The 23,421-nt window shown below is 42.2% G+C and overlaps 1 protein-coding gene across 6 annotated transcripts in view; it reads right to left on the minus strand.

The window, feature by feature from the left end:
* Positions 1–23,095, minus strand: part of odad2 (outer dynein arm docking complex subunit 2) — a 63,943-nt gene extending 40,848 nt beyond the window's left edge. For 2 of the 6 annotated variants that reach the window (XM_054765400.1, XM_054765394.1), the window contains exons 1-4: positions 3,592–4,391; positions 2,154–2,381; positions 1,872–2,029; positions 98–281 (exon numbers count right to left, since the gene is read on the minus strand). In XM_054765400.1, the coding sequence (XP_054621375.1) occupies positions 98–281; positions 1,872–2,029; positions 2,154–2,377 (566 nt within the window). In that variant the 5' untranslated portion in view covers positions 2,378–2,381; positions 3,592–4,391. Of the gene's footprint in view, positions 1–97; positions 282–1,871; positions 2,030–2,153; positions 2,382–3,591; positions 4,392–21,285; positions 21,402–21,485; positions 21,864–22,182; positions 22,393–22,785 lie in introns of those variants that run through there. The other 4 variants (XM_054765395.1, XM_054765396.1, XM_054765397.1 and 1 more) reach the window with 4 other exon arrangements.
* Between the last annotated feature and the right edge of the window lie 326 nt (positions 23,096–23,421).

A 23,421-nucleotide genomic window follows, 5' to 3' on the forward strand; every position in this document is an offset into this window, starting at 1 on the left:
AAACACGATGGTGTGTTTTTTTCTTGAAATGTCATTCAGTGGCTCCTCGGATCATCTGGTGAAGATGAGGCAAAACAGAAAGACAAAGAACACCCACTCTGATATTTCTTTCATGAGCTTGCGGAGGATCTGCTTGTCGGCATGTTGGAGAAGGCGGAGCAGCTTGACTTTGACGTCAGCATCCTTGCTCTGCTGCTGCTCTTTCCCTCGGTCAGCCTTTGCAGCCTTGTGGAGGGCGGCAATGTTGGGACCGAGAATCTTCACCAGAGGCTTTCTGTTCTCTGGGCATGAAGAGACAATAAAACACACGCTTGGACTGCAATACTGCTCACGCTCTTTGTCACAATCTTCACAAGTTCTGGGTGTGCACCTGAATCCAAATCTATTAGTTACAGAAAAAAATGCACTTTTTTGGAATTTTGCCCATCATCCACAATCCTTATGTGAGACATGATCACACGTCTCTTTTCTGTGCGTTCTAAAAATATAAAAACAGCTAAAAAGAGGCAGTTAAGAATGCACACAATGGGGCGCACCTATTCCGCCTATAAAGCCTTCTGAGAAAACCTCCAAAAAGTACCAACAATGCTCCTTTTCCATAATGTGACCTGCAAATTAACCAAGCTACAGCGACATTGTTATTACTGTTGATAACATTGTTACGCCCGAGAACTACATCACTGATGTAGTGACACCACGCCGGCTCGCTACTAGCCGACTAGCTTTACCACACACTCGGCCACAATGCCTCAGGCCACTAGCGGAAGGTAACGTCGTTGCTGTGCTTTTTGATGCTGGGTGTAGCGTTCCTTTCACAGCATGGATAGAAAACCATAAAACCTTGTTGGAGCTTTTTGGAGGTGCTTTAACAGCGGCCTTTCTAGGCGGAATAGGTGTGTTCATTACATGCATTCATTAGGTGCCTCTTAGCTGTTTTTATATCTTTACAACGCACAGAAAAGAGAAAGACGTGTTCACGTCTCAAATAAGGATTGTGGATGACGGGCAAAACTCCCAAAAAAGTGCACTTTTCCTTGAGGTCGTTTCCTAATTAGTCTTATTTCTACAAAGATGGTTATGAAGGCAGCCTCCTTGGTGGACAAAACGCAACTTCAGTGGAAACTACGTGTGAATGCTGAAACACTGAAGCTGAAGTGAAATACAGAACGGATGTAGAAATATGCTACAAGTGTGTTGAAGTGTATTCACCGACTGATGGTCGAACCAGCACCCATCACCTATGACCTATGACCTGAGCCATGCCACCGTGCACAGAATTAGCAGAATGTTTCATGTATTGTTGAATTTAAAAGTCATATTGCCTGTTTCCCCCCCCCGTGATAAACACGGTTTCTGTGAGCGAACAATGAAAATATTCCATTTATAATCCTACTCTGTGGAAATTCACTTATGCTCTGGTCTGGAACCAATCAATTGCAATAAACGAGGGATTACTGGACTACACATCGTCACGTCTTTCAATGTGTCTTCTGAATGCCTTCTTTTGACCAACAAAAGGCCATATTTAGCCAGAAAACAGCACGAGTTATAAACATATTTCTGAAAAACCATGACAGAGTGAAGGACTGCATGAAGATTTGATGGTTAATTGAACTGAATGTTTTTGTCAGCTGCATTGATAGTCCAGCTGCAACCTGTTTGAGTGGTTGTCTTGGTAACTTCAAGTTTTCAACATTTTACAAAATTGTGGAAGTAAAGAGACGGTTTGTTTCATTTTGTCTGATATGAGCATGGATAAAAGGATGTAATCTGGCAGCCAACATAAATCCATGTCAGGAGGCATGTCGGTGGTCTGGAAGATTTCAGATGAAACTGGGACTTGACACTCGCCGTGTGGTCGATACCCTTACCTTCAACGCACGCCTGAACTTCCTGCAGCTTCTTCTCGTTTGCCACGCATGCGAGTTTGGAGAGTTGGCTGAAGTTGCGGACACAAACGGTCGGGGGAGAGAGGCGCAACAGCGGACACCCCTCGTCGTCTTTCTCCTGGGACTCCACGTCTGACTCTCTGAGGATGCAATGACAGAGGAGATCCAAGGTCAAATACATTAAGACACCACAGTGACAGCAAATCCTGCACAGACCCGTGATACTGAAAGCCAGCCAGCAGGCCGCCTCCTGATTGGTCCCACCTGATGTCATAGTCTGCTGTGAAATCAGACGGCGCTAAAGTGGTGCTCCACTGGAGCGGCTCCTCAAACACCACCTCTGCCTCTTGCGGATTCTGGGAGCTGAAGTTCTCCACAAAGCGAAGGATTTCATTCAGCAGGGTGTCGTTCATCGGCGAGGACTCCAGCTGGCCACCACCGGAGTCCGATGCGGCCCACTGGGCTGCCCTGGTCAGCGATGTCCCCATTGTGCTGGAGAGCATGAAAATGTTAACAAGACTTTGACAATTGATTTGATGTTCAATATATTTGATTAGAAGTCCGTTTTCATAGCATCGTGACTTTTTTTTTCCCCCCTTAAAGTCATTCAATAACATCCCAAAGTCAGTTTGATCTCAAACTAGCGTATTATTGGAACCTGACTATTTTATGTTACATGTGCAGCATTGCTAACAACTGAATGTTGCCCAGTGGGATACTTTGTGGTTGTCTGTTTTCATGTTTCTAGATACAGCTTTGGCCAAACTAAATATGAATTAATGGGGACTAATTAATAACTGACGGCTTTAAACATCAACAGTAGCAAACAAAAAAATCAAATTAGTCTAATATGTGAAACAATAAAAGTCAGAATGATCGGAAGGTGCTCACTTGCTCTGTTTGAAATACATCTACGATCAGACATGTGTCACGTGGTTACATGCTACAAATGTGTCATACACTCAGGAGAAAACCCGCCAGCTATTTTATAGGTTGTTTACACTCATTAAATCTAACATACTGTCCAAAGATTGTAGCTAACAACTTAATCAGAGTACTTTGCAGTGAAGGGACGAGCAGTGTCCGCCCCCTTTTGGTTGCTATGATACAGTTAAACAAAAACGGAAGGGGAGACTGTTCAAAATTCAGCAAACGCCCAGCAGTATATACACAATATAACAATTACACGTCATTATCTCACAATTAAAAAATACCTGAATCTTTGCAATAACGAGATAAAGACAGTGTTACGTTACCTCTAACACAGGGGTCACCAACATGGTGCCCACGGACACCAGGTAGCCCCCCACGACCACGAGGTGCCCACAAGCCTGCTTTTCATTCAGGTTTTCAGTTAATGTGAGAACACTAGAAAGAAAGATATTCTGAAACATAAAATGTGAGTTGTGGATACCAGCATTTTGTGAATGTTTTGGTAAAACAAGCCTATTTGATCTGTTTGGGTTGAAATAAGGTATGAAAATCATTTCTACAAAAATGAGTAGCTCGTGGCCATTTTCATTTTCTAAAAGTAGCTCTCGCAAGAAAGAACGTTGGTGACCCCTGCTCTAACAAATACCGCTGTTAAAATGTAAAAACACACAGTAACCATACGGCAGTCAATGAGTCCTCGCATGTGCTGTTAACACTTTTGCATTAAATGTATAAACACATACCAATACGACCTAAAACAAGAACATACCTTTACACGCAGCTGAAGCGGTCAATCGGTCCACCGTAGCTGGAAGCCCTCCATCAGAAAGCACGCTTCCTGTTTTGGTCTGGTCGCCGTGGTTACAGTTACCGTAATGCTACGTGAAGCCGCGCAACAACAACCCTACTCTGCGTCACGGAGACGCGTAATCAGTAAAAAAGACAAACGATGACGTCTGTTTTGCTGACTTTTTTCACCAGGTTGTCCAACAAACAACCGAAATATTAGCCAAAGCGTTGCAGTTGGCCTGTATGAAAATTCTTCCTGTAGCTAACCAATTTAAGTTTGATGCGGTGCATTCATGCAATAATATTACAATGACGGCAGGATGACCGGACACAAACCGGTCTTTTATTGGCGTCTACAGTGCAAAACAGCACTGCATACCTTCAAGAAAGTCGAATCCACATTTCAATACAAGAAACTCACACATTGAGTGCAGCCAAAACTGTTCCGCATTTCTTCGTTCTTGAGCTGGCTCTAACTAGCAGGTAACTGCCCCCTATAGCCCAAGCCCGGCATTGCAGCTCAAGCCCATATACAACACTGACAAAGCCTCTGTGCCATGACCAGGCATCATATCACCCATGGTCGCATCAATATTGCATCAACAATTCATTATAACAATATGCCTTTTTGCTCGATGTGCCTGTGTAAATAAAATGTGATGCTGCTAAATATGTAGCGTTTTTTTGCAAGAATAAACTTCTGTTGAGCCTCTTATGGGCATAAAACCGGCAATTGTGGCTTTGAAATCCAGTGTAGTGTATGTATTTGAAATTACAATCATTTAGCGCCAGTGCTTTCTTTGGAGTGGACAGATGCATGTCAAATATAGAGGACACACAGGATTTATGAGCACGGAGCCGTTGAGGGAAGTCTGAATATATGACATAAAGTCTTATTTTAGTTGCCGTGTTGCATAGAAGCACTGCAATCCTTCATGTTTTGGAAGCCTTGGAAGTCTTTTATATTCTTGCAGACGTGACTACGGCTTGTCAGGTCATGTTAAAATAGCAATAAAGACATTTTAAGAACATAAATGACAAAGCGTCCACTTGATGCACTTTTAAATTAAACTAAAATGAGAACATGTGCACTGTAGCATCACAGCAGAAATAAATCACCGGAGAAAAAAATAAATATTTCATTCATGATCAAGGGTGGGTACAGAACGCTCCATTGTAATTTGCAGCTATAATACTATTTGGGAAAATGTTTTTTCTTTTGCTTTTATTCTGAAAATGTATTTTAAAAGTTACATCTAAGAGCCATGTTGAAGGAATTCTCAATAAAAAAAACAAAAACAAAAAGGGAAAATACTAAAGGACTATTTCCTTTATAAAATGTAATTAATTCATGTAATTTGACTTTATCAATGTTGCCCAAATACTCTCTTAAAAGAAAAAAATGCAAAATGCATTAAGATTGTACTTTATTCTCATAATATTACGACTTTATTCCTGCAACATTGTGACTTTTCCTTATAATTTTACTGTTTTTTCTCGTCAACAAGGACCGAATATGGTTTCATGAAGAAAACATTTGCCGTCCACTCATTCATTTTTTTGACGTGACTTTTTTTTCCATAGCATTTCAACTTAACTCCTGTAACTATACAGGGAAAAAAAGAAAATTTAAGTAAAAAAAGTAAAAAATAACTTAAAAAAATAAAACAATTTGATTAATAATGAATAGAAAATGAAATAAGTTAAAGTAGGGCAAATACAGATAAGTAAATACTGGAGTGAATATCTGACAGAAACAAGTAATCCAGGGGTGTCCAAAGTGCGGCCAAATGTTTTTTTAATAGCCCGCAGCACATTCTAAAAATATAAGAAAAAACAAAAACATCAGCAGTAATTTTACAAGAATAAAGTCCAAATATTATGCATGCCTCCATTTTTCACTACATGGCCCCCACTGGAAAAATTCAAAAATGGTCAATGTAAAGTCGTATGACACCCCCATCAGCAGTGTAGTGCATCAACAGTGACTTAATATAGCTGTGGAAAAGACACTTAATAGAAGATGGCCGCGGCGCTGCGGCGCGGAAGAAGATGCAAGCGTCTTCATCACACACACAAGAATGCACAGGTGACGGTGCGCAGCGATACGGCGGGAGACAGAACCGGGCTGGGTAGGTCGCCATTGATTCACTACACTGCTGAAAGGGGGGGTCATACAACTTCATGTCAAAAACCCCCAGCTATCCCTTGAATGCTGACCAATGAATAGCTTGTTGATAAACAAGCTTGTGCTTTGGAGATGAATAATGATTTGTTAAATATGTTGTTGCTGCATGTAGTACAAGCAGTTATTGCTAAAAGTAAAAAATAGTTTCTAGCGTATGCCATTATTGTAGTGGTGAGTACTTTGGCTTCTTCTGGTTGTGCATTCCACTTGATTCTAAACGTGCGATAGCGGACAGTTGGCACTTCACGTGCCTTCAAAGCTGCCCTGCTTCCTTAAGTGGCGCGCTTTCTTGGCTATGTGGGCTCATTGATGGAGACGTTTGCTCTTTCAGCTTGCTTCTCTGCTTCAGCAGCTCTGGTTTGTGTTTTTGTGTTCATACGTCTACCAGATAAACGTTTCTAGAGCATCCTTGAGCTGGCAAGAGTGGTTCTGCTATTCTTCTCACAGCTGCGTCTACTTTTGAAAACAGTTATCAGCAAAGCTTTCCCCCTCCACTATTGCTTTCCTGCTTCCTTCACCTCCTCGCTCCTCTGTCTCCTTTACTTCATCTGTAAGAGTGTAATTGTTATTTCGGTCCACGTTTGGCAACGCCGCATACTGTAATGCTCAACGAGCGCTAATGCTATTTGACTGTTACGTTAGAACCGCTCTGCTCTTCACTCCCCAATGTCACGGGGTGAGTGTGTGTGTGGGGGGTGAAGAATGGAGAAGGTCGGGCCTGGTTTGGAATGGGAGCAGAGAAGAGGAGAAGTAGTGGCGATACGATAGACGTTGAGTGGAATCCATCTTTAGAGGAAGTGCGTTTGTTCTTGGAAATCAGAACACACCCTCCGAATGGGACAATTATTAAACAATTGAGAGGAAATGTACTCTCTGCACCACATGATTTATTTTAAGAGTAAAGTGGCACACTTTGGACAATTTCCTGTATGGGATTTATTTTCTTTGAAATGTTGAATTTTCTCTTCGCAAATTAGCACACATTTTCCTTTCCTCCTGGTACACTAATTGGACTAACAGTCTTGGTTTTCCTTTCATTTTTCCTTCAGTTTTGTTCACTTTGGAGGGGCAGGGTGTGCAGATTGATCCAGATATCGATAATATTAGCACCAAGGGTGGTATCGGCATCTCGACTCGGTACTACTGTGGTAAGATAAATGTTTTTCAGTTGTCTTCTGTGTGTGTTTTCACGTTGTGTACATTGAAGGTGTTCTATTTCTATCTTATATTATTTAGCCAATGCGTTTGAATGAGAGTTTTTGTTCTTATTCGCTCAAACAATTGGATGTAATAAAAGGGAATGATTGCATCATATTGTTTACACTGTCCTATATTGCTGTATTAAATATGATTATATTACAAGTACGTGTGATTAATATTTGCCTAAAATCTTTGTCCTGTGTTTTATTCTGATTATTCGCTACTTCACGCTTCAAATTTTGCTGCTTTAATCAACGGTGGTTCAAATGATCCATAATTAATAAATCGTTTCTGTTTTGTGGTTGAATATGGCCTATCGTTTTAAAAGATACAAATATTTAAGCTCATTCGATGTATTTCTTTTGCCAAAATGAAGCATTTTCAAGCATAAAAATGGCTAAATGAAGCCAAATACAATTGTAAGGCATTCAGAAGATGCATTCAAAGATGTAACATGTAGTATTCTACACTGGTCACTAGGTGTCAGTAATGTTACGTTGATGACTACTACAGGAAGTACTGTCCAGAAACAGGAACAACAAAGAACTCTCCCAAGGCTAACGTGTGAGTCTTTATTATGTCTTATTTTTTCTCTTATACACTGTATGTCTACTATATTGGGTAACAGGAGGGTAAAGGTGACTATAGGGGTGTTATTTCATGTCTAGAGAGCTCTAATGTTAAGAGCATATTTAGAAAGTCGTTGTATTCTCAAGGCATTCAATCGATCGCAATCGGTCTGCCGAGCAGGCTTCATCGGCTCATGCTCGGAGTCGGACTAGATGGAGGCGAAACGTCTTCAAAGACAACCCCAACAGTCCAGTTGCCATCGATGAGGTTGATTTTCTATGCTCCAACTATGAAAGCAGTCCATTTGAATCCAAGTTCTCGTCTTGGTGGGGTCTGGAACCAATGAAGTACTTTATGTTATCATGATGATGATCATTATCATGATCAAGTTTAAGGCAAAAATCATTCAATGATCTTCAAAAGTTTCGAGTAAGAATTATTGGTATCGGTATCAGTATCGGTATCTGCAATACTGGCCCAATATTTACTTGGTATTAATCGATACCAAGTAAAAATACAGTACGTACTTTCCCTGAGGGGAAGCTCACTGTGCCACATTTCAAAGCCCGGTGGTTTAGGACAAATGACAAAAAGCCCAAACAGTAGCGCTCCCCCCCAAAAATGACAGCTGTACTTGGCTAATATCCTGGTGTTACTTTGAAATGTTAGAATTTGGGGAAATCCGAGCCATTTCTCTGCAGGCTTTCAAGCAGCCAGCCTGATGTCGGTGCCGTTCCAACGCTAACAAACAAAATTACAAAGCCCGGCAGACTAATCAGTCTGTCTGAGGCCTGCGTGTGAGACCCGCGGCAGAGACCAAAGCTTTCGCTTGGGCTTCATGGCCGGTTCCTCCCTCCCTGGAGGACTACAGAGCTGTCATGGTGCCAGACTTGTGGGCATGATCCAGGTTGGAGGCGCTCCACTGTCTTTGGTGGATCTCCTGTCCTTAGAATCCATGGTGACCCACACGCTCCAAACTTGACCACCGGGTGAAAGCTGACATCTCTTTCTGCATTTCCTTTCAAACACTTCAGATATCCCAAAGTGGCCACCATTGAGTGTAAAACTGTTACTAGCTGGCAAAGGTCAACCACTTTACAGTTTGTTTGTGGAGCCCCCCCACATGGTTTCTTTCATGGGAGCCCCGACCACCTTGACACTTGAATGTATTGTGTGAAGCAGACCTTCTCACAGCTCCGTCCTCCATCCACCAGGTCTTATCTGGACGGGACACTTTAGATTCTCCACTGGGCGCTGCATTACGTCATCAAGTTATTATTGATCATCCTCAGCATAAAAGAGTGTTTTAATCCTTTCCATCTTGATTGTGTTTGTTTTGTTCCATCCCTCCAATCCTGCAGGTTCACACGACGTACCCCAGGTGGGAAGGCACGCTATCAAGGCTGAACGAGTGCTTGATTAGAAACATAAACAGCAAGTGTACGCATGTGTGCAGCCACCTTCGTACCTCCACTCCATTCTACAAGACTGACAGTGTGTCAAAACATGCTGTGCGGAGTATGTAGGTTCATGGGCCAGGTCTCGGGGAGGCCAGGTCTAAAGGATACATCTGCGACAGTCATGGTCAGGGTCCAGCCCCTGTCAGCCCCCCCACTGCACTGATCTTGATTTTCCAGGAGCTTGTCCACCTAAACGTGTCAAGATGTTTCCCAGAACATGCCAAAAGCAAAGTGACACGTACATGTACGGCGCAAAGAAAAGAAAAACACCACCTTCCTGCGAGGGTTTCACATCAGCGCTCGCTGCATTCTTCAACAGAACCCAACAGCATATTCAGAATTCAATCATGCACGCATGTCCTCACATTACAAAAAGGGTGGAGACGCCATTTTTCTCTCATTACAAACCCTAAAATGCAATTTCATCTTCTTCTTTGTGAACCTTCAAGGTCGACCAGGACACATTCTGGGACGCTGCTTAACCTCCCGTTTCCAAACAATCTTCCCACAGGAAGTAATGTAGAGTACTCCACAATGTGTACCGGAGCCAAACTATCTCCATGTATAACATTTATCACCCGTATTAGCCTGTTTTGAAAGGAAAAGTACCCATCAGCCACACCTCTTTTCTGTGCATTCTAAAGATATAAAAACAGATAAAAAGAGGCAGCCAACCTCCACACCACACCGGCTAGCTACTAGCCGGCTAGTGACTAGCTTCACCGCACACTCGATCACTCGCTGCCGCCGCCGCTGCTGCGTTTTTGTTTTGGAGCTTGGAAAATGTAACGCTAGGTGTGGCCTTCCTTTGAATGTTGCTATGTGAAATCAATGCACCCAGGAAGGAAGTTCCCAAAATACTGGAAGTATTCCATGTTATCATGAATGTAGCGGTTACTACACGCATGGATAGAAAACCACAAAACCTTGTTGGAGCTTTTTGGAGGTTACGATGATGCTGACCCATGGAAGCAGTCATCAAAGAGCTCCAAACTACGATACTTAATTTAGGTCCATAAACACAACACTTGCTCCAGAACTAGTTACAGCAGACACTGACACAGAATACACGACATGCTAAAAAATTGGCTGCACTTGTCACCCAATCGCTGGATGGTCGTTAAGGATAATGTCGACCCAGACGTCAACAAGGAGGAGACTGAGCAACGATGTCTTTGCAGTAGTCCCTCATTTATCACGGTTAATTGGTTCCAGATCCAACCCTCATAAGTGAATGTCCGTAAAGTAGGATTCCTTATTTATAAAGGGAAAATTATGGTAGTTACAACATAGAAAACTTCATTTTTAACAGAGCCCTCTAGACATGAAATAACACCCCTATAGTCACCTTTAACCTCCTATTACCCGATACAGTACGCATCAGAGAAAATAAGACAAATAAGACATAATATAGACTCACATGTTAGCATTGAAAAAGGTCCTTGTTTTTGTTTACTTCCTGTTCTGTACAGTACTTCCTGTGGTGGCTACTGACTTCATCAATGTAACATTAGTGACACCTAGTGACCAATGTAGAATACAAGATATCCTCCCAACGTCTTTGAATGCGTACTCTGAATGCCTTATATTTATTTGTACAGGATTGTAGTTCATTTAGCAATTTTTATGTTTGGAAAAATGCTTCATTTAGGCATAAAATATGTCAAATGTGTGTTTTTGACTATTAAGAGGCCGCATTCAACCACACAACAGCATGATTTATTAAAATATTTTTGAAAATCCGTGATAGAATAGAGCAAGATTTGAGGCACTTAGTGCTGAGGGATTATTATTATTAGCGGCTACTGCCGACCGAACCACGCCAAAACATCATCAGCAAACTCAACGGTCCTCTCCGCCCGCACAGACAACCAACCCTCATGTCTCGTTGGAAAGCAGTGGAAATGACAAAACTCTTCAACACTACACGTAACTGCCAAGGCGCTACGGTATCCTTGACCAAGTTAAAGGATTTGCTCCTATGAAAGCAACAGTAATAATTTTTTAAAACGACTGTTTTTCAATTTAATTCTTGTATGGTTTTTTAATGTCCATGTGCACTGGAATAGTCTTAGATTGGGGTCAGTAGGGTATCATATAACTGGAGTCATAACCGGGTGGCACGATTCCTGTGTTATGGTTCAGGCGCATTGACAGGAAGTAAGCCAGTAAAGGTTTGCTTTGAAAGGCTTTTGAAAGAGAAGCTGACGTTGGGCGACGTGTCTCGGACGCATTTGATTGAACACCAGCCGTAATCCTCTCACAGAACAGACACGTCTGCTTTTCTGATAAATGCTGAGGAACAGAAGTCTCATTGTTTCAAAGACGCAGTGTGACTTTGGCCTTGCTGTTTGAGCTGGAGATGTTTCAGAGTCGATTTTCTACCGGGAGCTGAGACGGACGGAGGTCGTGTTGTTATAGGACAGCGGGTGGAAATATTAGATTGGACTCCTGACAGATTATTCCTTTCGCAGGGTTGTTATGAGCTTATACTGGATTGTATCTGTTCAAATTTCAATATTCTATTGAAACCAACATATTTTCTTCATTTCAAAGCCTTTGCTGAAGTGCAAAAAGCCCGTTTTCCACTGCAGGAACCAAGAACTTTACCAAGAACTGGCCCTGAAATGGAGTTCCTGGGGTCTCATTTCTAAAAGTGTGTGATGAGAATCAGCACCTCCAAGTCCGAGTCCATGGTTCTCGCTTGGAAAAGGGTGGAGTGCCATCTGCGGGTCGGGGGTGAGATCCTGCCCCGAGTGGAGGGGTTTAAGTAACTCGGGGTCTTGTTCACGAGTGAGGGAAGGATGTAACGTGAGATGGACCGGTGGTTTGGTGTGGCGTCTGCAGTGATGCAGACTTTGCATCGGTCCGTTGTGGTGAAGAGGTTTGCTGAGCTGAAAGGCAAAGCTCTCAATCAGTCAATCTACGTTCCTACCCTCACCTATGCTCATGGTCACCTATGGCAGTTACAACATAGAAAACTTCATTTTTAACATTAGAGCCCTCTAGACATAAAATAACACCCCTATAGTCACCTTTACACTCCTGTTAGCCAATAAGAGTAGAGAACGGACATAAGACATACACCTCGTGGTCACGTGTGTTGCTAGAAATGTGTTCCTGGGGGGACATACAGGATGTTGAGTTTTATCTTGGCGTGGGTTACGGCTGCAACATGCAACAGTCGCCCGTGTTAGGGATTATTGTGACTGCAATAAAAGCCTGTTGTTCAGGCAATCAAGCCTGGTGCTTGTGTGTCTCACCCAACATTACTGACACCTAGTGACCAGTGTAGAATACTACATAATGTCTTTAAATGCATCTTCTCAATGCCTTAGTTGGATTTTACGCATGAAAATGCGTAATTTAGGAAAAATAGACATTCTTTACTAATGTCCTATATTTAAATAGCATGATTTCTTCATATTCATAGGGATTACTGATGTTGAAAAAGTACAAAATGTGTTTTGTATTAACATTTTTGGTTGGTTGGTTTGGTTTTGGGTTTAAGTTCCTGAAGCTTTTAGGCGCTCTGTGCGGTGCTGAACATCTGATTGGGCGGCTGTGCAAACGTTCCTGGACATTTGGTGGAAAAGGGAATATACTGTAGACTTTTTCTCCCATCTAACAGGATGTGACCATATAAAGGTTTCCGCTGACAGCCCACAGTCACAGCAAGAGAAATGACTTTTACATACGTTTGCTTTGTTATTCGAAACTTTGGCTTGTTTCACATGAACAGGCGATGTTGTAAGCAAGATAAGGTTCTTTAGAACTCTACTGTCCGAGGGACGTGGGGGCTTTATTCAGACACCCTGCTGCTATTGTGTTTGACATGCTGTGTTTGTGCTACCCAATTAAACGACATAACCCGGGGGTATGAGCAAAACTGAAGAAAGCATGGCTAAAACCAAACTTAACTAAAAAAATGAACGTGGTTCATCTTAAATTATTATTGGGAGAATTATTACTACTACTATTTGCAACATTTCCTTCAGTGAAAATGGCGTACATGAAAACATCTCACACGCAGCGAGCGACGGACAACCTGCAGTTTTTTCATCCAGATGACAAAAATATTGTCCCGCAGTGGAATGGTTTCCTCCAAAGGCTAACAAACGGCCTTCCCTTCCCTGTCATCTTTTTAGTCTCACCCCATCATCCTGTCACTCTGAAGAGGCTGGTAGTTCATTCAGGTTTGGCTTTGGACATGCTTGGATTTCCACTTTGCGTGTATTTGCTTGAAATATTAGGGGAGAACAGCGGGACCAAACTGATTTTAAAAGTGTCTTAATTGTAGTAAATGGAGAATATTGCTTTTGTTCTTCCAGACGCTGCTGGAGCTGAGCTGGACGAGGCTGATCATGAATTTACACTGAGATCACAAGCAGACTGCTCGTCTTCCCAGGTCTTCAATAACATTTTTTTATCCATACAAAGAAGGCATATTTTAAATTATGGGTGCACAGGAATATGAGGGAATCATGACATCATACCGATACATGTGAAATAGCTCCGATATCCGATCATTTTAAAAAACGCTCCTATAAGAAGAAATTACCCGCACTGTGCGTGTGAGCAAATCAAGCGCTCATTTTTCCTCCGGCTTGTGACATAACTTCCCCTGAGCTCACTTGTAAACAAAAAGGAAGGACGTTGTACCAAATGCTCCGCAATGGGGAGACAAAAACAAAAAACCTGAAACGCCAGCGCCACCGCCTTTGAAAAGTGCAAAAGGTTTTCCAGAGACCTTTGTGCCATCACAGCAGCTGCTCGGAGCGTGTGCACGAATACAGTGCACAGCAGGTGGCTCCTCCCCCTCTATACTCCAGGTATCTTTGAGTAAACTTTGTCTCATTGATGGGCCAAGTGTCCTGGTTTTCGGTCATCATATGGTCACCCTGTTGGTGCGTGAACATGGAGGTGGGGGGAAAAAAAAGAAAAAGGTTTCTTGATTTGTTGCCCTGGAGTGCCATTCTCATCAAGCTTTTTGGAGAAAGCCCACCTGGTCCATCTTTCAGCTGCCCCACGGCGTCTGGTCTGAAACGCACGCTTAGGTAAACAGAGCTGACACCGTTCATCTTGTAAATGGCAGCGCTGGAAAGAAGTAAATTCCAGTCTGTCGTCTCGCTTCGGGGCCATCTGCATTTGATTTCAACAATATCGAAAATAGTCCTCCGTTCAATTAAAGATTTGATGCTCTTTTTTCGTGGAATCCTTGAATGAATACAAGATGCAAGGCCTTACAGGATGTCCACCAGCGCAGACAACAGGCCTCTGTTTGATCACCTGCCAAAAAAACACCCCCTCCACTCGTCACTCCAATTCAGGTTGTCTAACCTTCACATTTCCCTTCTCCACAGCGCTCACTTTGACGGCTGAGTGGATTGTGGGGGGGGCAGTGAGGAGGAAGTTGCATTGAAGGTCAGGAAAAGGTAAGAACACTCACAAAGCATTCATCCTCCCCTCTCCTTTGTCTTCCCACCACTTTCTCTCACCCTCTTTTCCTAATTAGGATAACAGAGCAGGAGACCATGTTAACTTTGCACTAATCCCTCCTTTATCGCAGCTAATTGGTTCCAGATCCGACCCGGATACCTACATTTCCACAAAGTAGGATGCTTTATTTATAAATGGAATATTTTGGTAGTTGGAGCATCGAAAACCTTAACATAATTAGACATGACAATAACACCCCTATAGTCACCTTTACACTCCTATTACCCAACATAGTAGACATAATAAGACAAAATACAGACCAAGGGTGCCCAAAGTGTGTCCCGGGGGCCATTTGTGATGCACGTCACATTTAATTAAACAAGAAAAAATGTTTGTTTTTTTAAACCAGCAAAAATGGAAAAAGCAGTCATTTTGCAAGAAAAAAGTCCATCCATCCATCTTCTATGCCGCTTTTTCCAAGGAATTTTTCCGTATTTGACGATGCAAATGTTGAGTGTATGATACCGTATGATGGATTGCACAGCAATCCCTCGCCTCTTCAATATCAAATATAATATGACATTTATATTCATTAATAAATCAGTGTTTCATGGTTGACTATAAGTGAAAAAGAAAAAGCATTGTCATGAATTTGGTCTTGGTCTTGGTGTTATACTTATACCCAAATATTTTCTTAAATCTTCATATTTTTTCCCTCCAATATTATGACTTTATTCACATATTATAACTTTTTCCACAACCAAATTTTCCAAAAACTTTTCCTCATATTACAACTTATTAAAAAAAAAAATTAAGCTGTGTGCTACTAAAATGAAATTTTTTACATAAGTTTATTTTCCTTATCAGAATACCACATTTTTTCTCAAATTTTCCATCGATTTCCATTTTCTTCTTGTAAAATGTATTCTCCTATTATGACTTGATATCACATTTTGACCTTATTCCCATAATATTGTAACTTTCCACCAACCTAATTTTCCAAAACTTTAAAAAGTATTATTTCAACTTTGTCAATATTCCTCATATTTTGTTATTCTGACTTTTTATGGCTTTTTTTTGGTCTTTTTTCTTTTACTATAATAAGAGAAAATGAAGGAAAACTTCACAAGAATTTTCCACTTTCTTTATTTGTATTATGATTAGGTTGTTGCCATTTGAACAAAGTACTGCATGAGGGGATGTTGTGTGCTTTGATAAATCTTTTGTTTTCCCCATCACTTTCATTGCATCACAGTCCTGCATGACATGGTTGTCTGTAGCCCCCCCCCCCCATGTGTTTATTTTACCGCAATGGGAAATGTTTTTATTGGAATGCAACTGCTCTGCAAGGGAGTGAGGCTGGCCGGGCGCTTCTATTACTAACGAGCAGCGTCTGACGAGGCTTCATCAGAGGCGCTGACGCTGTCTTTTATCGTGTCATCACTTTGCTCCTTTGGACGCCCCGATGCTTCACTAAGTGATGACTGCATTACCTCAGCTCAAAGGAAGCACCCTCAAGCACATGTCCGCATATTCAAGCTTGCGCTACATACAGTAGGCCACGGGTGTCCAAAGTGTGGCCTGGGGGCCATTTACTGCACCCTGGCTGATTTTTTATTGGCCCGCAGCACATTCTAGCAATATAATTTAACAAGAAAAATGGGGGAAAAAAAACAGCAAAAATGAAAAAAATTGCATAATTTTACAACAAAAAAAGTTTCCAATCTGAGAAAAAAGTAATTTTACGAGAACATGTCATTGTAGTAGCGTAACGCTGAAATATTTTAAAAAATATGCACAGATAAATGCTCGGAGGCCATATTACTGTATAATATTTTACTATGTCATTGTAGTAGCATAAAGTGGAAATAGTAAAGAAAACATTTTCTAAAGTTGTGATATTTTGAGAAACAAATAAAAGTTGTCATTTTTGGAAAACTAGGTTGCGGTTTTAATGTTGTGAGAATGAAGACAAAATATTGTGGAATAAGTCAGAATGATGAGAAGGAAATGTACGAGGAGCATGTTACTAGAATAAAGTCAAAATAGAGGAAAAAAATGATTTTCTAACAAGAAAAAAGCCCAAATTTCACGAGAATAAACTCAGAATAAGAGGAAAAATAATGTCATTTTAGCAGCATAGAGGTGAAATATTGAAGAAAAAAAGTTACTTTTTGAAGTCCTACTACTACGACAAAAACAAAAAATATAAAGTTGCAATTTTTGAGAAATTAGTTTGGGGAAAAAGTTCTAATTTGAAAATAAAGTCAAAATATGATGAGAATAAAGTCCTAACATTACCCAAAGAAAATGTACAAAGATTTAAGAGGAAAAATATTTAAATATTTTGATAAAATGGGCAAAAATGGGGGGCGGGGGGGAAATGAGTGAATTCAAATAATATGCTTTTTCACCTGAGATGAAATACACCGTATATACGGTAAGTTCTTAGCATATCTCCATGTGTTGCTTTACAAAATGTCCAAGTGGCAAAGTTGCATCCTTTTGGGACACCCCTGCCACTGGCGAAGAAGACGACTGATGCTGCATGTAATGTCGTGTAGATGGTCCACTCCTTAGCACATACGACGTTCCTTTTTCACTTGTTAGGCACGTCTCAAACAAACCATGACTGTGACTACATCGGGGGGTCCTGGAAGGTAACCACCACGGGACACTGCTGCTGCTACTCCTGCTATGTAGTAAATAAGCCTAAATGTAAAATGACATTGCACTCTAGAATAACATGCTGCAAAAAGGGGGATGCTATCATAAATCTTCATGCAGTCCCATAAATGTCTGCCCACTGCTGTGACTGATTTAAGATAACAAATCTCCTCCTTCCACTTTATTATTTTCCGTGTTGTTCCTTGAAACGCAAGCTGCCGTGTGAGTACAGCCTGGCTATGGCTTCTGCGGCTCGGACGTGATACCAAATGTTCATCGCATCAGACGGCAGAGAAGGGAAGATTGGGATGGTCCATCACGGTCCAGCATGGTGGGATGATTTATGGCACGTAAAGCTAAACTCTAGTTGCAGATGCCGGAGTGGTGAACGGCTCTTTCTGGCTGTTTGAGTGTATCTCTTTTCACGTGTGTAAATCTTTGCATGAAGTGAACATATTTGGATGGGCGGGATGAAAGCAGGACCAGTGACGTGGGCTCGAATCTGCAAAATCAACGCAGACTTCGATGACATTTGTCATTCCTTGTGGCTTAAAGGTGAGTTTGCATAGCTTGACTCTGCAGCGTCACTGGGAATGCTTCCGGCTTCCCAGCATGCCTTGCGGCACTTGCTTTGCAAAGAATTGTTGAAGTTACGTGTGAATTGTGGGCATTAGTCGCTAGTCGGCCAAAAGCTTTTTACGCCACCTAGACCGGGGGTGTCCAAACTTTTTCCATCCAGGGCCACATGATGAAAAATAAGAGGCCATGTTTACTTTTTATTTTTTTTTATAAATCAACCCACATAGATATGCAAACACATTTTTTATATTTAAAGAAAAAAACAGCCTGCATCTTGGCTTTGTTTGATGACAAAGTATTAGTATGAACTTTTTCTCCCACGACTACGTGTTCTTCCGCCCGTGTATTCCTCCTCTCTGCTTCTAATTGGGTCCTTATTACTCTTTGCTTCCCTCGGGTGCAGTCCTTGCAGCATTAAAAGATCCTAGATGGTAGCCGTCCCCTCATTGATTCTGCAGGCGACCTTGATAAAAGGCCTGCATTCTCTCAGTGCTCGTTTCTGTTCTTTTACCACATGAGCCAGATTGATAACAAAAAGTGTGTTTTCTCTATTTGCAAGTAAATAGCCTTGATCACAGCGTGCGCTGCTGACACAGCAGGAGCTTCCATGACGTGGGGTCTGCAGGTGAAGGTCTTTGTGGGCATGTAGATTGGTGCGCTTTATCTCGTAGGGACCCCTTCACGACTTCCAGCATCTGTTTATCAGGAGGGGGATGGCTGGATGGGGATATTAATTCGACATGCCGCTTGCATTGCAGGGCCTATAAAGTTCTCAAGTCATCCAGAAGGTCCTTGACGCAGGAAATGAGCAGCTTGCAGGCCCATAAGTATGCGGAATAATAAGACGGGCTGTTGTGTTTGACTTGCAGGCCCATAAATAGCCCTTTCCTATCCACGCAGGAGGCATGCAGTACTTTCAACGTATTGAAATGATGAGGCATCTGAGTCAACTTGGTGTCCCTCAGAATACGGTCACCCTAGCGTTACTGGCTTTAAAACGGTCATTACCCACAGAAGGCAGAAAAATGTCGCTTCTCGTTGTTTTTGAAAGGGTCTCAGGATGATAGGTTTCCATCTGGGCTGCCATCGGAACATCTTTGTGCGACGTCTGATCCAACACATGCAAATGTAAGTAGCAAAACATTGTTTCTCCATCATACCAAAGGAATGCAGTCCGATGTCCAGCTGGGCTACGAGAGCCCAACAGCAGCGTCCCTGCTGACCCACTGGCTAGTGACAGTAAGTGGATTACAAGGAGGCGCTGGTCACTGCTTGCTAATCTCCAGTCAACTAAAGTTACACCACAGGAGACCCAGTGCAGGACCTTGGAGCCTTTTTTTTTTAAAGAACTCACTGAGGGCCACAGAAAGACTAGATTACTATGATTTGATTATTTCTAATATTTGGGCACACAGCCCCCGGGCTAATAACTGGGCAATTTGAAAAGCTTTAAGTTTCACGCAACCACAGCGAGGCTTACTGTGACGTATTCCAATGCTCAGAGTATCGTACTCATTCACTCAGACGCTGGCTCTCATTTCAGTTCTTAACCTGCATGGAAGTAAGACAAGCTCATTGGTGGGTCAACAAGTACAACAAGTAAGCCTTTTCATCGACTCCCAGGGGTGGCCAAAGTGCGGCCCGGGGAGCATTTGCAGCCCACGGCTCTTTTTTACTGGCCTGCGGTACCTACTAAAAACTGCTGCAATTGAGAAAAAAATGGTAATCTAAAGAAAAAGTAATTTTACGAGATGATCCTGGTATGAGGAAGGTTAACATAACATTAACACTGAAACATTAGCTTGTGGAAAGTCCTGAGAATAAATTCTAAAGAAAGTTCAAATAGGTAGAACATATTTAAAAAACAGCAGAAAAAACAGCTATAATTTTACGAGGATCAAGTCAAAATATTTAGAAAAAACTTGTATTTTAACGACAAAAAATGCTGCAATTTTATTAGAATAAACTCATAAGATGAGGTAAAAATGTATTTAATAGCATCAAGAAAAAAACATTTTTTAACGCTAATAGGAGAAAGAAAACAGATTAAAGTTGTCATTTTTGGAAAATTTATTACAGGAATAAAGTCAAATATGGGGAGTTGTAATTTTAGGAGGAAAATAAAGTTTGAATTTTTGGAAAATTAGGTTGGGGAAAAGTCAAAATTATGGGAGTAAAGTCAGAATATGATGGTAATATTACATTATTATTATATTATTATGGTAATATTATGGCAATAAGTCCAATAATACGAGAGGAAAATTTACTAAAAGAAAGTTGAAATATTTGGAAAATGCAAAGCCAAAATGCAGAGAGAGCAAAGACCAAGTTTCTTTTTCACCAATATGACGAAGCGGAGAAGCAGGCTGATTTTCTTCACTTCTTAACATCTTTCCAACATATCAGCGTTGCATGTTTGCATTTTTCACTATGTGGCCCTCGCTGGAAAAAGTTTGGACACCCCTGTGGTATCTCTAAGGTTCAACGCGTGTTAAAGCATGACATGTGCTGTATTGGTTTGTTTATTCTCTATCCAATATGTGCGCCTGAAGTCCAGGTGAGCTTCTCATTTAGTCGCCAAAACACGCAGTCTAGTGGAAGCTCTAAAGATGAACGTCCCTGAGGTCATACAATCATGGTTGAACTGCATGCTTGACATGGAGGAGTCAGTGAAAGCGGCTACTTGGATTCCTCCAGCCTGGTGACATTACCAAGCAGGAGGAGTCTGGGCTTTTTGCTCCCCGTGACCCGGACCTGGATAAGCGGAGGAAAATGGATGGCTGGACTTAGAAGGATTTGCAGACTTAAAAGGGAAAACATTTATGGGCAAAGCTACTTGGGATTGTGGCTGTAGAGGGACTGAAGGTACAGTACCAAGACAAAAAAAGCAACATCTGCTTGTCAGTGTAATAATAAGCTAAGCTAGAAGACGTATACTTTAGATATTACAGTTTCATACTTGTCTGGATAATTGTATGCACATTTATCAGGACTCCATCCAACATGTCCCCTGTTATTTTGGCTTTAATTGGATTAGGAAGCGGTGCCACTCGTGCCTCGTCCCTTCAAAGATCTTACGCGGAGGAGCAGAGCGGCCACTCCCTTCTCCGTTAGCTTGTGGTTCTTCTCAGCTTTCCTTTCTCTACGCTGTCACCGCTTGTGGTGTCCCATCAGGTCTCAGGTCAGCCCCCAGCGTGTTGGGGACCTGAACCTTGCCCTCAGAGCTGCCGGCTGCAAGAGAGCGAGCGCGGGGGCCGACGCGGGCTGGGAAAACCATCAACCCCCCTCCCGCCCAGCTGTCATTTCACAGCAGCAGTGAGCAGTTAATTGGTTTCATGTGCATGGCCGCTGGGCTGGGAGTAAGGTGTGCAAGGGTGACCTCATCACACGCACACACGGGGCGCAGAGAGCGTTTCTGTTCATGGGGTGTTTGGTGTGAAGGCATACGCTTCGAAAGCAAAACACTGCACCTTCATCAGACTCCCAAAGTGGTCTTCCTGAAGCATCGTGAATTATGGACCCTTCCTTCGCTTGCTATACTTGAACCTTTCATGCAACACGTCTCGCTTACCTAATCCCTTGTCATCCTGGCCTGAGATGATTTGGTGTTCTTTCTGGTCTCCCTCCCGTCCTCCTCAAAAGCAACAAAAGGGTATTACGTCTGCTGTCCACAGGTTCTTTAATCATCTGAAGGAAAGACAATGCAAGAGTGTGGGAAGGGTGTGAAGATGTTGAGTAATGGACTTTACAAGGACCAGGACCAGCACTTACCTCATTACCATCCAGGACATTGACATCATGGAGTACTTGGGAGTACTGCAGTACCAACATGGATGCTGTGTACAAGATACAGTACAATCCGGAATGTCTTCCCTCCCGTTGTCGGCTCTTCTTGCCACAAAAAGTCAATCACATCAATGGATTTGTCTCCGTTAACATGGGCTGCCCTTCATGATGCCACCCTGGCCAAGAATCCAACGTCAACCCGTCAACCTGTGCCCTCGGCCATGAAAGGCAGACATTTTTCCTTCAATACATTTCATCTCCTCATGACCTTTTTCTCTCCATATTTTCACTTTATTCTTGTAAAACTACATCGCTTCTTTTTGCATTCCTGCTGCTGTTTTATTTATTTTCTAACTATTTCAACTTCTTGTTTTTTCCTTGTGACTTTATTTTCGTAATGTAACTTTTTCAGAACCTCATTTTCCAAATATTACAACTTGATTCTTTGTTGTTTATTATATATTATATTATATATATTATTATAATACTATGAAAATAATCTTTCATATTTTAACGTTATGCTACTAAAATGTTACTCTCTTGATATTTTCATTTGTAAAATTACTGCTGATCTTTCCATTTTTTAGTTTAATTTTTTTTTCGTTCTCTAAAGTGGGCGGGTCGCACTTAGGCCACCCCTGTTGTAGGCTATAAGAAGACAACATGATGAGTCCAAACACACCCCCAGGACGACCGCTGCCTTGCTGAAGAAGCTGAGGGTGAAGGTGACGGACCTTCACGACACCCTACTGAGCATCTGTGGGACATCCTCAAAGTGAAGTTGGAGTGGAAGGTGTGGACCGTCCACCGGCTCTATGACGCCATCATGGAGGCCTGAAAGAGATGTAAGCCAAAAAACAACATCTTCACCTCACACTCATTCTGTGGCCAAGCACCGCCAAGGTGGTTTGAGAGCGTGCCAGGTTCGTGTGTATGATGCTAGTATGATGCTAGTTTAATGCTACACACTGCGTGTACTGGTGTGTCATTATCCGTGAACTAAAGAGAGCGGACAAGAGTTATGCTCGGGGGTGTGTTAGCGCTCTGCAACAAGCTGGCGACTTGTGCAAGTTACGAGTGCCACCACCCAAAATCCACAAGCCAAAAGAGGAACTCGTCAAATAGCGGAAAATATCTGGGAATTGCTTCGAAAGAGGCAGGAGAGGGAGACGTGCTCCTCAGATAAGGAACAGAATGCCAGCAAGGAAAGAATGAACTGCAGCCTGCGGTGCAGACGACTTGAAACGGGACGTCCAGCAGAGTGGTGTCCCATAGTAGCACAAACCTGATGACCCTGAGAGGTTCACAGGTGAGAGGATGATTGCATGGAACATCTCCGTCATGTTCCCATCCCAACACAAGAGCGCGTGATGTTCTTCCTTGGATTCTCCTCCTGTCACACAAAGGAAATCCATCAGAGAAATGATTTACCAAAATCCTACAAATCTTCAGGCTTATACTCGTTTAAGCGCCGTCAGATCTGAAGATAGTGTTCCTCGGCAAATGGAAAGAACAGACGTTTTGGCCCAGCTTGTTTTTATATAATCCCTGACATGACCTTCTCAATCAATAACACCTGTCAGCGCCAGTGTGACCTGAAAAAGGCCAAAACAAACACTTGACCAGCACAGGTGTTGTCTTTTCACAGCCATCAGGAATAGGAAGCTCGCCACTTGTGTCTTTTTAGAGGGACAGAAAGCAGAGAGAAAGGATGTGGAAAGAATGTCAAGGTAACGCCGTAGGATGGCGTGTTGGGCAAGCCGACGTCGCACAAAGTTTTATGGTAATTGGCCGTGTAAGAACATCTGACTCTCGTAGGTGCGCGTCTTGAAAATGAATTTAAGGGAATACAGTAGCCTGTTTAATCAATCCCTGGGGGCATCTCAAGGACCATACATGCGCATTTTGCTCATTTCATGGT

Source organism: Dunckerocampus dactyliophorus, chromosome 21 (genome assembly GCF_027744805.1).
Source record: "Dunckerocampus dactyliophorus isolate RoL2022-P2 chromosome 21, RoL_Ddac_1.1, whole genome shotgun sequence".
Taxonomy (NCBI): Eukaryota; Metazoa; Chordata; class Actinopteri; order Syngnathiformes; family Syngnathidae; genus Dunckerocampus; species Dunckerocampus dactyliophorus.